Source organism: Chiloscyllium plagiosum, unplaced genomic scaffold (genome assembly GCF_037043375.1).
Source record: "Chiloscyllium plagiosum isolate Xiang-an unplaced genomic scaffold, Cpla_swu_hap1 HiC_scaffold_16, whole genome shotgun sequence".
Lineage (NCBI taxonomy): Eukaryota > Metazoa > Chordata > Chondrichthyes > Orectolobiformes > Hemiscylliidae > Chiloscyllium > Chiloscyllium plagiosum.
Genome location: NW_028270154.1, coordinates 86,227,648 through 86,242,696, shown reverse-complemented (window position 1 = coordinate 86,242,696; position 15,049 = coordinate 86,227,648). Strand labels below are relative to the sequence as shown.

Here is a 15,049-nt window from a genome sequence, read left to right as displayed (position 1 = left end):
CATACCTGCAGACCACACTGAAAGCCACCATTCCTAAACTTGGGATGTTTGTATTTTCTGACAAGCTAGAAAATAAAATACAAATTGGCCAAGTTGCCTTTGTCTCAAGGGCAAAGCTATCCAGGGATCCAGTGTGATTCCTTGTCCTGTATCTATGCTGACCTTCTCTAACATACAGGGGCTAGATTAGAGTGGTGCTGGAAAAGCACAGCAGGTCAGATAGCATCCGAGGAACATTGGAGGCTGAGTGGTGACCTTATATAAGTTTATAAAATCATGAGGGGCATAGATAGGGTAAATAGACAAGGTCTTTTCCACAGGATAGGGGAGTCCAAAACAAGAGGGCATAGGTTTAGGTGAGAAAGGAAAGATTTAAAAGAAAACTAAGGAGTAACTTTTTCATGCAGAGGGTGATGTGTGCATGGAATGAGCTGCCAGAGGAGGCTGGTACAATTACAACATTTAAGAGTCATCTGGATCGGTATATGAATAAGAAGGGTTTATAGAGATTTGGGTCAAATGTTGGCAAATGAGACTAGATTAGGTTAGGATATCTGGTCGACACAAATGAGTCAGACCAAAGTGTCTATTTCCGTGCTGTACATCTCTAAAACTCTTTGTGTCTATGGCTTAGAATGCTGGAAAAACTCAGACTGGACTCAAAACATTAACTCTTTTTCCCTCTCCACCAATGCTGAGCTTCTCCAGCATGCTTTGTGTTTATTTCAGATTTCCAGCATACGTTCCAGCATACGTTACCCCGTTGGATCACTCTCAAGTTTGATTTCATATTAGTTCCTTTCTGTAACTCTATTCACGATTAACATTTCCCATCTCTCTCTAACGATGGTAATCAAGGTCTGGCAATTTGGCCAGCCATTTCTGGTGACAAAACTCATTTGAGCCTCGTGTCCTGCTTTGTTTTAACGTGTTGAAGCAGTCAGCCATCATCTCACTTCAACATTCACTCAGGGTGTGCTGGAGAATGAGGAGGGATGTATACTGTGTCATACCAAGGACTCACAGATGATTATTTGTACATCTGTTTACTGTCGCAATCACACTGCCTTTTTGTTGTTTAGTCGGTAGGACATAATAAGCGAAGGGCATTCATATCCAGCACAAACTTAGGGTCAGAACAATTCCCAAGAACTCAATTTTCACAGCTTGGTCCAACTGAAAATGCTTAGCAGATCTGAATATGTTCATCACAATTCCACCGCACATAATGTGGTGACGCCAATCTGAATGACATGGTTTGCCAGGGGTTTTGGATGAAGGATGTTTGTTGTAAAACACAATGCAACGCCAGTTGCTGCAGTCCGTGAAACATCGTCCATCATTGCATTGAAACATTAGCATGTTCCATCGGCCAGAGTCACGGGCTATGTTTAAGCCCAAGCTCTAAGGTGGCAGCGAATGGGGTAAACCACACAGAGAGGGACCTGTCAATCACGGGCAGCAGCCGGAGAGACACGGTTTGGCTAAGACACCGTTCAGAGTCACAGGCGTGACAAGATTAACTCTCAGATTCCTGCACTCTCGAAAGGGGCTGAGCCAGCGGAGAGCAACGTCATTGGAAACCTCAAATGTGCCATTTCACTGGAATAGGAGCACATCAGCATGTTATTCTTGACCATGTTGAAGCATTTAACAAAAGAATATCCTATCAATTCTGCAATCTTCCTTGTTTTTATTCCTCATTAACATTGGTCTCTTTCAACACATCATTACAAACCAGAGCTGTTTTAAGTTTCCCAGAGATGGCTGAAATGCTGGCATGTAAATGCAGTTTAATGTATTCCCCTGTTTGCAACAAACTAAAAGTCTGTCACCCTCCTACAGTGTTCAGGGTGAAGAACTTTTCTGCTGAAAATCCCACATTGGTTGCTGATTGCTTGATGTGCAGTGTGAGGTGTAAGGTCAGAGCAATGTTGGTTTGTAGTGCACAGTTCCAGATGGGAGGTAGCAGGTAACTCTACTGTGGCTCCCACACACTTGGAGTCACTGATTCCTGTGGGATGGGGAGGCCGTGTGCACTAGCCATGTGTAGCTCTCGCCTACTCAAGTGGGCAAGTCTGGAGATGTCTCCATTACAAAGTAGAGCCGTGCACATCACAGCTGAAGCCATTGCCACCCAGATTGTCCCCACCTCCCACGCTCCACTTCTTGACCGACTGCCAATGGTGTGTGTACGAAAGACTGTGGAGTGGAAGTGGTCTTGAATCTTGCCGTTACCGTATCAGGCAAATCTACAGGGTCAGCTCCCAAGAAATATGTTGAACACGCATGGAACTGGCCAGCGTATCTCTTGGCCCACCAGGCTGTCATTATCCTGAAACTGGGGGAAACAGCTGCTGATTCAGATATTTTACCAGCTGATATCAAGGCTGTGTGCGCAGGGGCCTGGAAAATGTGCTATTCTGAGGAGCCTTCCCATTCTTCCTTAAGGCTTTGTAGTGATTGGAACCAGGTGCATCTTGTTGAACATCAGATCCTTGATCGGGGTTGTTAACCCAGACCATTCAGGAAATCCCTGGCTGACCAATGTAACAAGGAGATTTAGAATCTCCTCAGTTCAGGGGACTGACTCCGAGTTGGCTGACCACAGCCACTACACTGTGTACTCATGAGTAAAGGCCCAGCCTCTGTAATGGTGCTTCAATGTGTAGGCCCCAGACTGCACCTTTGTGTATAAGTTCTGTATGTAGGTGGAAAGTCTCATGCATAGGCCAACAGCTCTGTGTGTAGACTGACAGCGCCATGTGTAGGCCGAAAGCCCCATGTGTAGACCGACAGCACTGTATGTAGTTTGAAAGCCATGTGTGTAGGCCAAAAGCCCCATGTGTACACCAACAGCCTAGTGTCTAGGTTGAAAGCCCCATGGGTATGCCGACAGCCCTATGTGTAGGCCAATAGCCCCGTGTGTAGGCCAATAGCCCCGTGTGTAAGCCGACAGCCCCGTGTGGGCTAATAGCCCCGTGTGTAGGCCAATAGCCCCGTGTGTAAGCCGACAGCCCCGTGTGGGCTAATAGCCCCGTGTGTGGGCCAACAGCCCTGTGTGAATGACGACAGCCCCATGGTGTAGGCCAATAGCCCCGTGTGTAGGCTGACAGTCCCGTGTGTAGGCCAATAGCCCTGTGTGTGGGCCAACAGCCCCATGGGTATGCCGACAGCACCATGTGTAGGCCAATAGCCCCGTGTGTAGGCCAACAGCCCCGTGTGTGGGCTGACAGCCCCGTGCGTAGGCTGACAGCCCCGTGTGTAGGCCAACAGCCCCGTGTGAATGCCGACAGCCCCATGTGTAGGCCAATAGCCCCGTGTGTAGGCCAACAGTCCCGTGTGTAGGCCAACAGCCCCGTGTTTAGGCCAATAGCCCTATGTGTAGGCCGACAGCCCCGTGTGTAGGCCAATAGCCCCGTGTGTGGGCCAACAGCCCCGTGTGTAGGCCAACAGCCCCGTGTGTAGGCCAATAGCCCCGTGTGTAGGCCAACAGCCCCGTGTGTAGGCCAACAGCCCCGTGTGTAGGCCAATAGCCCCGTGTGTGGGCCAACAGCCCCGTGTGTAGGCCAACAGCCCCATGAGTGGGCCCCGGGTTGAAATTCCTATGCAGGAAATGCAGGCAAGCTTCATCCAACTCATGACGCAATTGTCAATAACGTCACAATTCCTTGTATTTTGTGAAAAGAATTATGATTTTGGAAGAGAAACAAAAGTAAAGCATACGACTAGGAGAGTAGAATCTCCTCAGTTTGAAGGACAGATTCCTATCTGGCTAGGAGTCAGATAGGAGTCACAGCCAGCGTATTGTGCACAAGTAAATAAAGGGTGACATGTTGATGGGATACTGGCCTCTGTACGGGTACTTCTGGGTTGTTTTTAGTTTTGAGCTAGACAGAACACTGATAACCAGGTAATTCCTCTCAATGTGCATATCAAATCTGGCTAGCAACATAGGGTTACAAACAGCACCAGTTTGTAGAAACATGATTGAAGTACCTAATATAGCGTGGAGGAACATCCTGTTAAGAAAACTAGAATTGTACACTACAAACCAATATTGCACTTTTAACAGCCACACTCACCTAGTCCCATGTGCATCTCGTACCACAGATAACAGGTGAACATTGGGCTCAACAGCAGAGTTTAATCTTGACCCCATCATTTTTTTTAATACTTCCATTCCATCTGCCCAGTCAAATGGAAAGGATATTATTAAACTAGAAAGAGTGCAGAGAAGATTTACTAGGATGCTACCTGGAAGATTTGAGTTGTAAGGAGAGGTTGGATAGGCTGGGATATTTTCTCCTGGAGCGTAGGAGACTGAGGGGTGACCTCAGAGCGGTCCATAAAATCTTGAGAGGCAGAGATAAGGTCGATAGCCAGCAGCCTTTCCCGGTGGTAGGGGTGTCTAAAACTAGAGGTCACAGGTTTAAGGTGAGAGGGGAGAGATACAAAAGGATCCAAAGGGGCAATTGTTTCATGCAGGGGGTGGTGAGTGTCTGGAATGAGCTGCCAGAGGTGGTGGGGGAAGTGAGTACAATTTAGACTTTTAAGAAACATTTAGACAGGTACATCGTCGGGATAGGTATGGAGGGATATGGACCAAATGCAGGCAAATGGGGCTAGTTTAAATTGTGAAATCTAGGTGACATGGGCGAGTTGGGCCGAAGGGCCTGTTCCATGCTGTAGACCTCTATGACTCTAAGAATAGAAACACCAATGACCTTCCAACAGCTCTCTCAGTGAAAACCCTCACCCTCATGGAACGCTTGCTGCTGGACAATTTGGAAACACTAAAGGACCAGTGTAAAAAGTGGTGATTCGATCAGAAAGCGTTCATCTCCGTAGTACAGCTGGTATGTGACTGTGGGACAGAATGCAAACTTGAGGCTTTCACCTGTCAGCCAGGATTGCGGTCACAAATAGCTAACCACATCTGCGGAAAGTTACAGCCAAGATAAAAGCCACAAAACAGGGCTCCTTAGCGTCTCTGGTTTGGCACTGACAGAAGCTTTTTTTGGTTCCTAAACAGCATCTGCAGTCTGCATGCACATGTTTGGTACAGCAGTGCCAGATCCATCCTGTGGAGGGTGCAGGTTGCTATCGACCAGGCCAAACCCCCTCAAAACATTTCAAGAAAGTAACCCAGACCCTAACTTTGCAAGTTGTTTTAAGTGGGTGCAACGCAGATGTTCCAGGAGGGATGCAGCTGATCAAACCACTCAGTTTTAAACAAAACAGAATTTATTTACAAGATTACCAAATGAAACATAAACAAAAGAGAACAGAAAACAGAATAACTTAACCTCTTCGAAGACCCAAGAGATTATCCCAACTTAATGATGCTTTTCCAATGCTTGCAAAAATCCCCATAAATATCCCTCAGCACAAAAAGGTAAAATCAAACACGGCTTCTTAAAAGAGAGAAGTCACAGAGAGAGTACCAGCCTGGACCTGCTTCTGTGAGTCCAGCTGATGGTTTTAACTCTGCTGTGTGAAAACCAAACCAAACCAGAGTAAAGCCGAGCTGGGAGAACTGGCCACTCCCCTTTCATTGTACAAGTGGGGTTTTTTTTAAACTTAAAAGCCTATTTCCCGTGGCAGTATCTGCTGGCTATAATCAAACTGGCCTAAAACCCTTCAACTTAGACTTTTCGGAGTCTGTATCGTTTATGACCTCGCCGAAAGAAACAAGGACAACATAACTATGATAAAGGAACAGCTTCATCCCAAGGTAGTGAGTGTGTAAGTAGCAAGTGTTCAGGGTTTGTATGTCAGAATCACACAGAGTAGGTAGTGTTCACAATGTCAAGAAGTGAGTGAGACCAATTGACTCCCATACTGCTGTTTGAGCAGCTGATTGATTTCTCTTGACACTTGCTGGGCCAGTCAAAATCTTTGGTGGTTTGGACAGTTGGTGAGTTCCTGTGACCCATTGGGAAGGCTCAGCCTTGGAGGTTTCTGCTCAGACCACTTTGTATTGAATTGTAGCATAGCGGTGAAACAGACAGGGAGAAGCTCCTGGGAGGAGGAGGAGGAGGAGGAGAGCAAGTGGGAGAAGGAATCTGTGGCCAGAGTATTCAGATAGTGATTTTTCCACCTCAGGAAATTTGGAATGGAGAGCCTTTCAGCTGTGATCTAAGTGGGAAAAGTGGCCAGAAATCATCATACCCAGGCCCAAACATAGCACTTCCCATTTTCAGAGAGTAGGATTGGGATTCTTGTATACATCGCTCTCAGAGGCAGCTGGTCACTAATGGCAGCAGTGGCTTCCACCTTTGCGTGTTAGGGTGAAATAAGCCCACACTGTGCAGATTAGAGCAGTTCTGAATTTGACAGACACACTCAGAAAGCTGAGGCACCATCATGAAGAAGTGTGGCACTCCTTTGAATTTGGTAATGGTGCACATTTGGTGGAAGAGGTAAGCTGTCCTTTGGGAAAGGTTCAGCAGTCTCTTGGAAAGAGTTGAGATACCCCTTTAGGAGAGGTCAGGGACTGTGTGAGATTATTAAAAGTGGATGTGTTTTTGTGCAAAAACGTGCTTGAATTCTGTGACGATATGTGCCTTGAAGATGAATTTGTCTGCTTTGTTTCTGTTGAAGGGGTGTATTGTAAATCTGATGCCGAGGTGTCTACTCCATGGAAAGAAGAATAAATAACTTTGGCCTTTTTTTTAAAAGTAGACAAAAGAAGCATGAGTGGGTGGAATCAGGTTCACACAGACCAAGGGGTATTAGATTGTGCTTTCAGCTGTTGAAGTGAGGGTGGTTGGAGTTAAAGCTGCTGGATAAAGCTCCCTCTCTGCTACTGGGAAAAAAATTGAGTTCTGTCTCTACTGCTAGATTCATTCTTTCATTTTCTCCTTTCTCTATGACTGGTGAAGATCACAAGTGAGGGAAACCTGTTTTGCTGAATTTGCCTTTACCAAGGGTGTGCTTATGGAATGCTCCTGTTCTGGGACAGTTGATGAGTAGCAATAATATATTATTTTACCAAGTATTTCGATCAAGTTAAAGTTATGCCAATTCTTTTTTTTTTTGTTTGTATTTTAACTGTGGTGTAAAGTCAAATTGAATCACATTATGGGCAGCACGGTGGCACAGTGGTTAGCGCTGCTGCCTCACAGCGCAAGAGACCCGGGTTCAGTTCCCGCCTCAGGTGACTGACTGTGTGGAGTTTGCACGTTCTCCTCGTGTCTGCGTGGGTTTCCTCTGGGTGCTCCGGTTTCCTCCCACAGTCCCAAAGATGTGCAGGTCAGGTGAATTGGCCATGCTAATCTGGGTATGATGATTTCTGGCCACTTTTCCCACTTACATCTAATCTAATCTAATCTGTAACACAGCACCTTACACCTGCCTTTAAATAAGGTAAAAGTTAGGGTCTAGGCTATCTCCATGAAGGGGTTTGGTCTGGTCCATAACAACTCACTGGGACTGTCAAGCTCTCCAGGAGACCTCCAAGATTGTCAAAGTAAGCAGTTAAAGCCCGAATGCTTTTAATTTTTGAAAACAAAAGCATTTAAAGAAAAGGATCACCTTCTATTTTACTCTGTCTGTTGACATGGCCATACAACTTGGGAGTGGAGCCATTTGGCCATTAAACCTGCTCCACCGTTCAATAAAATCGTTGTTGATTTGATTGTGGTCTCATGACCATTTTCCTATCTGTTCCCCATATGCCTCGGTTCCCTTGTCTGTCAAAAATCTATCTAATTGAGCCATGAGTAAATTTGATCACACAACCCACACCATCTTCCATTCCACGTAGTAGCAAGCCTCTGAGACAGAGAGAAAACAATGCCTTATCCCTGCCCTAAAAGGGAGACCTCTTACTTATAAACATTGTCGTCGATGTTCAGCATCCCCAACAAGAGAAAACTTCTCCTAGCCATCTCCCCAGTCCCCTCATGAACCTGATTGTTTCAATAAGGTCACCTTTCATTGTTCTAAATTCCAGTAGGTATAGGCCTAACCTTCCTTTGTGAGCAAAGTTAAAAATCACACAGCACCAGGTTATAGTCCAACAGGTCTATTTGGAACCACTAGCTTTCAGAGCGCTGCTCTTTTATCAGGTACCTTGTGGGGCACAATAATAAGACACAGAATTTATAGCACAAGATCATAATGAGCTAAGGCCAGGAATGAGCATTGTGTACCCTCAGGAAGGCTACCATTACAAGATTATGAGATGCATGACTGACTTGTTTTAGAGTCGGGTGCCATCTATTTCACCATTTGATTGAAAGCTACAAGTGCTTTTGGACTTTTGTAATGTGGGGCTATGAATTCCAGTGGCTTGGATGTATTCAGAGATACAGCACCTCCCTATCTGTGTGGAGGAGAAGCCCTAGACTAATGACCATGAAAATACAATACTTGTCTGTTGTATTTTTCTTCCAGTGTTCTGCATCACTGTCTCCACCCCCTACATCCCCATTCTGGAGTGATCTTTGTTGCACAATTTCTGCTCACAATCATCTTCTGGTATATTGATAAATCGTACAAATTCTGACAAAAAGTAGTGGTAGGAGTCAGTAACGCGCTGCCAGGGTCATGGTGGTGGAGGTGTTTAAGTGGTTTTTAGATAAGCACATTAAAATGCAAGGAATGGGGGGGATATGGGCCAAGGGTAGGCAGAAGGGATTAGTTAAATTTGGCGTCATGTTCAAGCACAGCATTGTGGGCCAAATGGCCTGTTCCTGTGCTGTACTATTCTATGTTCTATAAGTCTTTTGGAGAGAAAGAAAGCTTTGGCAACATTTTTTCTTAGTACTTGACATCTCTGTTATCCATGATAAGGGCATCAATAAAATGAAATGAGATCAAGGTACACATTGTTTGGTCACATGTCTAGATCTGCATGTTAAATTCTGTTTTGTATCTGTAAATAGCTTAATTGCGATTCTATTTCAGCCTGTCTTTGAAAGCCTGAACTGTTAGTTGAAAAGAGCATAAGTTGTTTAATAATTTCTAAACATACATGAATAGGAAGGGAATAGAGGGGTATGGATCCTGTGAGTGAAGACAGTTTTAGTGTGGAAGGGTAAAATGGGTTGGCGCGGGCTTGGAGGGCTGAAGGGCCTGTTCCTTGACGTATTGTTCTTTGTTCTACAGCTGGAAAACACTATAGAAGGGCAGATTCTAAAGCTTTAAGAGAAAGTTTGTACTCCCTGTTTCTCCCGCTGTTAAAACGAATAAACCCTCACACTCTCTAGTGATTCCAGCAATGCTTCTCACTAATTGTTGTGGGATATTTCCTCTTCTGGGATATTGAGCTTCCACATCCAGTGTGAAAATGGGAGATAGGACATGAGAATGGGGTCACTATTTCATCAGTAAGTGCATGTAGCTGGAGCTGCTGACATCTGGCAGTGCACAGTGACCCAGCCACAAGATTCAAATCGGACGGTGTACTCACTGGTGGTGTCGTTGTTAAGATAGCAACTACTGTTGCCAGGAGGTCTTCTTCTGCATAAACGAAGGAGTCACCCTTTTGAGAAAAACTGAAGCGCTCTGTATCATGCAGAATTGCAAACCCATCTTTGACAAAACTGTTAAATGAAAACTGAAAGAACTGCAGATGCTGCAAATCAGAAACAAAAATAGAAATTGCTTGAAAAGCTCAGCCAGTCATAGAATCATAGAGTTGTATAGACCCTTCCCTCCAACTCGTCCATGCCAACCAGATATCCTAAATTAATCTAGTCCCATTTTCCAACATTTGGCCCACATCCCTCTAAATTCTTCCTATTCATGAACCCTTCCAGATGCTGTTTAAATGTTGTAATTGTACCAGCCTCCACCACTTCCTCTGGCAGCTCATTCCATACACGTACCACCCCCTGCGTGGTACGTTTATGGAATGCCCCTTAGGTCTCTTTTATATCTTTCCCCTCTCACCCTAAACCTATGCCCTCTAGTTCTAGACTCCCCGATCCCAGGGAAAAGACTTTGTCTATTTATCTTACCTATCCCCCTCATAATTTTATAAACATCTGTAAGGTCCCCCCTCAGCCTCCGATGCTCCAGGGAAAACAGCCCCAACCTAGTCAGCCTCTCGCTATAGCTCAAGCCCTCCAACCCTGCCTGGTAACATCTGAGGAGAGAAATCAGAGGTAACGTTTCGGGATCCAGTGACTTCTGAGGAAGGGTCACTCAACCTGAAACGTTAACTGTGATTTCTCTCCACAGATGCTGCCTGTCCTGCTGAGCTTTTCCAGAAATTTCTGGGTTTTTTCTCCGTTTGTGAATAGAAATGTGAATTGTTTACTCTCACACTCGCACCAACGCACACTCGCACTGCCCCTGTACAAGTGCATTTTGGAACATCATTATATGGTGTGACTGCAAGTCTTTCTCCTCATTCATTCACGAGGGGCTTTTTATTTCATGTCAATGACACCCCTTTAAAACTTGCCCCTAAAATTGCACGCTTTTGTGTTTTGGTTTCTCTGTTTCTTTTAGTCGAACCCCAACTCACTGCGGGGGGAGGGATGGAGGTGATAGTTCATTGTCAGGGCAGCATTGTTCGTCTTTTAGGGAACACACACTGCAATGAGTGAACATCAAATGAGATTTTGCTGTGTTTAATTTTGGGGATTGCAGTGTGCACCCTGGTAGCTCAGAGATTGAGCGTTGTGTCAGGGACATGTCAGCCAGACTTTGAATGACTAGGAGTGGGGGGGGGGGGGGGGGAAAGGAAGGGAATTAAAACATGCACATATATAGAAAAAATGCTGATAGGTCATCGAGGGGAGCTAGACGACTTCAAATGATTTAGAAGCCTCTACTTTTAATGAAATGGTTTCAATGACAGGACAGTAAAAGCCTGTAATGGATTAGGCCACCTAATGTAATGAAATTACTCACTCTGCCTTTAAAAAACTGCGCAATTAATATTTACAGAGAGCTGATAGGCTTCTGGGCTCAGTGCGACGTTTCTCATTCGGTGAAGGGTAAAAGAAAGCTGTGTGGCTCAGCAAGACAAGAGGGAACCCGGTATTACACGGTGCCAAGCCTGACTTTTACTAGTGAGGCGGATAATCACCGTGGCCAGGCTTTTCGGGACACCACCCCCCTTGCCTGCTGAGAATGAGAGAAAGAGAGGGGGGTCTTTTATTTTCCTCGCTGCCCCCTTCTGATGTCTTTGTGTTTTTTTTATCTTATGTGTCTAACAGGCAGCTGGACAATAACCACATAAGTTGTATAGAGGATGGAACGTTCAGAGCCCTGCGTGACCTGGAGATTCTGTAAGTATGGGTCTGCTCTCTGTCATTCTCTCTCCTCCTCCTCCGTTCCGTGTTCCTGTCTTTTGTAAGCTTTAACCCATTCCTACTTGGGGAAAGCTGTATCGCATGTACTGGGAGCCGAACGCAGCCTAACCATACAAGGGCGCCTCATTGAGACTGCATCTCATCTCCACCTTTATGTGGCAGAGGGGCACGTGCTGTAAATTGATAAAGAGAGAGAGAAAAAAAATCAAACAATATGTCTTGAAGCAGCAGATGTGAATTCACAGGAACTTAAGTTGTAAGCAAGCAGAGACAAAAAAATGAAGCAAGGTCAGATATCATCCCCAAAATGAAAAGGTAGGAATGCAGCGAGGGAGAGTTTAGAGATTGCCTCCCAATGTCATGTTATCTGTTCAACAACTGTTCAACAACTCTCTTATTCTGACCAGAACGCAAGTCATACCTGGAATGATATATCCGTTACGTGAATAAGTGCTTTTCTTCAACTGGGTATGGTGTTGCCTTTTGACCTTTGGGGACATGGGACTGAAACAAACTGTGTACTCAAAATTATTAACACTTTACAGTGAGGTATAATTGAGCGATTTGTTTTGCATCGTGTGTCAGTGCTCATTGCTCCAATTTCAAACAGACATCCCTCTCTCATCCCACTTACAACAGGATTTGTTACGAACTCTGGGAGCTCTGTGGAATTATTTTGCAGTTATTTATTTCCCCTGGGATGGGGGATTTCACGACTAGGGGGCACATATTTAAGGTGAGAGGAGAGAGATTTAGAAAAGACATGTGGGGCAATCTTGCTGTTTACACAGAGGGTAATTTGTGTGTGGAACAAACTTCCTGTGGAAGTGGTGGATGTGGGAACAATTACAATGTTTAAAAGACATTTGGTAAGTACATGAATAGGAAAGGTTTGGAGAGGTATGGACCAGGAGCAGGCAGGTGGGACTAGTTTACTTTGGGATTATGTTCAGCATTGACTCAAGGGTCTGTTTCCGTGCTGTATGACTCCATATGAACATATCTATCAGAGGTTGGGATAATTATATCGCTAATGGAATTGGTACATTTGAAGAAATTACAAATTTGCGCTGTTTTTTCATCCTCTGTAGTTACTCAAGAGGAAGTACAATGATGTAATGAGCAGTGAGTATTTTCTTACTCAGGTGGCAAGTTATTTCTGGATTTCATGACGGTGGCTCAGTGGTTAGCACTGCTGCCTCACAGCACCAGGGACCCAGGTTCAATTCCAACCTTGGGTGACTGTCTGTGTGGGGTTTTCACAGTGTGTGTTTCCTTTGGGTGCTCCGGTTTCCTCCCACAGTCCAAAGATGTGCAGGTTAGGTAGATTGGGAAAGTGCCCCATAGTGTCCAGGGATGTGTAGGTTGGGTGAATTAGCCATGAGAAATGCAGGGTTAGAGGGATGGGGTGGGTCTGAGTGGGATGCTCTTCAGGGGGCTCAGTGTGGATTCGATGGGCTGAATGGTCTGCTTCCACTCTGTAGAGATTCAATAAGTGTTTATCACCTACTGGCTACTAAGACACTTAGCCTTCAATACTATAGAGCAAAACAATTTGAAAATGTTGGATGAGCCAAGCAAACGGCTTGTAAATGATGACTTCCAGCATTCCAACTGCATTTCAACAACCAAATTTTCTTCTGGTCTTCATGCCAATTCCTTAATCCCCTTCAACACCTCACTGGCTGAAGCAGTCATTCAGTGCTATGTCCTTTCTCCGTGAACCAGGAATCCCTGCTTAGCAAAGGCAGCTGAAAAAGCCAGCAGTGAAGGCATCCAGTTTCATTATCAGAAATGATCAGTCTGTGAGCTATGGATCACATCATCCCTCCGCACTTTGTTAATGGGGCTTAGTCCAGAATTTCTGATGGCTGTGCACTCTCCTATGCAATGATAACTTTTCTAACACGATGATGGTTTTCCTTTAATGACCCTGGTCTTTTCCCTCAAATTCATCCAAAACCATCAACTCAAGGCTTTGAGTCTCAGAAGTGGGTACTGTTCTCAATGGGCAGCACTTGATAAATGCCCTTTCAGACCCTTGATTTGAAAGGTTACAGCTTAGGGGAAAGAGTGAACAAGTCGGGGATAATTTCGAGGGAAAAGTGAGGGCCACTAGGTCACTTCATAGTCTTTGAAATGATGAAGGAGTTTGATTAGATAGATGAAGGGAAGGTGCTTTATTAGTTTGAGGACATTAGACTTAGAGAGGAATTCAGTTGAAAGGCCTTTACTTAAGGAATGAATGGATATGGAACTGGCTATTGCGAGGATTCATTTCAGGGGGGTGCTAGGTAAAGACATAAATGCGAAAAGCACTTCAATCTCGACTGCCTTGATTCTCCACAGATGCAACACTGATACATTTTATTGTGGTTTAGACCCAACTCATTTTGGGATTGTAACGAAGGAACTGCTTCGTTTTGGCTGGATGGTGGGTTTTTTTTTGTAGATATATCAAAACACTCCAGGGTCCGTGTGCATCCCCTTAAGACAGTTAATTGATCCCATTTGAAAAGGATCTCTTTTGGAACTGTAGCTCATGCAGGGACTGCTGCGTTCTTAGTTGTTGCTGAATAAGCTTCCCTTGGTCGTTTCGAATGAAATCCTGGCACATTTTTAAAAGAAACGTGCCTGGTATTTTCTGCAGCTTTTGGAAGTTTCCTCAAGATGATGACCATTTTATTTGCACGTGAGAGGATGGGGACATGAGTAGGATGGCTTTAGAGGGATAAATAGATTAGTTTTGGATATCTGTTCGGCATGGACAAGTTGGACCGAAGGGTCTGTTTCTGTGTTGTACATGATTCTATGTCTATGATTCTACAGGAAGTCTCAAATCACCTCACCTGTCGGTCCTGCAGGAGTGAAGGTGGAGGGTGGGCAGCATAGCATATACAAGTTCCAAAATGTTCACCTTCCTGTCCACCCTCGCCGAGTTAGCAAAGGAGGGAAGAGTGTCACAATGGATTTCAGGAGCATGTGCCAAGAACGCAAAATGGACATTCCGAGTCCGTTTGGCAATAACTGATGATGCAAGCCTGCTGTGGCTTCAGTGGAGACAAATGCTCACTTAAATGATTCAGCTCCAGATCCATCAATGAGCACTCCTTAAACCCCACACTGTTTGTCTCAGTGAGTCAGCTAAGTAACAGTAATCCCATTAACTCTGTGCAATGCTTTTGGATCCTGATTTATTACTGGAAGAAACTGACCAAATTTTGATGTTGCAAAGTGCTTTCTTTTAGCTCGCCTGTCTCTCTGCCAGAGTAGGCAGCAGAAATTGTCATTCTTGGTTTTATCTTTCCTTGCAATGGATCAATAAATGCCTTTATCATTCTTCCTAATGGTTTTATGAAGTTTTACTGCTAGCCCCTTGTATGTTCTGACAGAAATAAAAATGGTAAGATGTTTCCTTGGCAACGTGAAAAACTACAGAAGCAACCTTCAAAATGTGGTGATCCTTACATCCAATGAGGCGATGCTAGCTGATTCTGAGCATGTTAGTCCCACACAGACGCAACATAGGTTCCCCCCCATATCCCAACCTGCAGTGTACTGCATAACTCAACACCGATCTCCATGATCTCACTGTCCTACAGTTGGTGTGAGTCAATGCTGTGTCCCAGTGCTGATGGCTCTCTGGGAAAGGTGTGAGGCTGAAGCTTTGGAATTGGTCCCAGACATTAAATTATCCGCATAACTGCACCATCGCTTCCTCCTCTTGTCCATGTTCTGTTGAGTCCATAAAGTGTTGGTACCATCACTATCCA

The 15,049-nt window shown here is 44.9% G+C and overlaps 1 protein-coding gene across 1 annotated transcript in view; it reads left to right on the top strand.

Annotated features, from left to right (window-relative positions):
• Positions 1 to 15,049, top strand: part of LOC122556810 (slit homolog 3 protein-like) — a 685,608-nt gene that overhangs the window by 423,696 nt on the left and 246,863 nt on the right. The window contains exon 6 of the mRNA XM_043704014.2: positions 11,181 to 11,252. Within this exon, the coding sequence (XP_043559949.2) occupies positions 11,181 to 11,252 (72 nt within the window). The remainder of the gene's footprint in view (positions 1 to 11,180; positions 11,253 to 15,049) is intronic.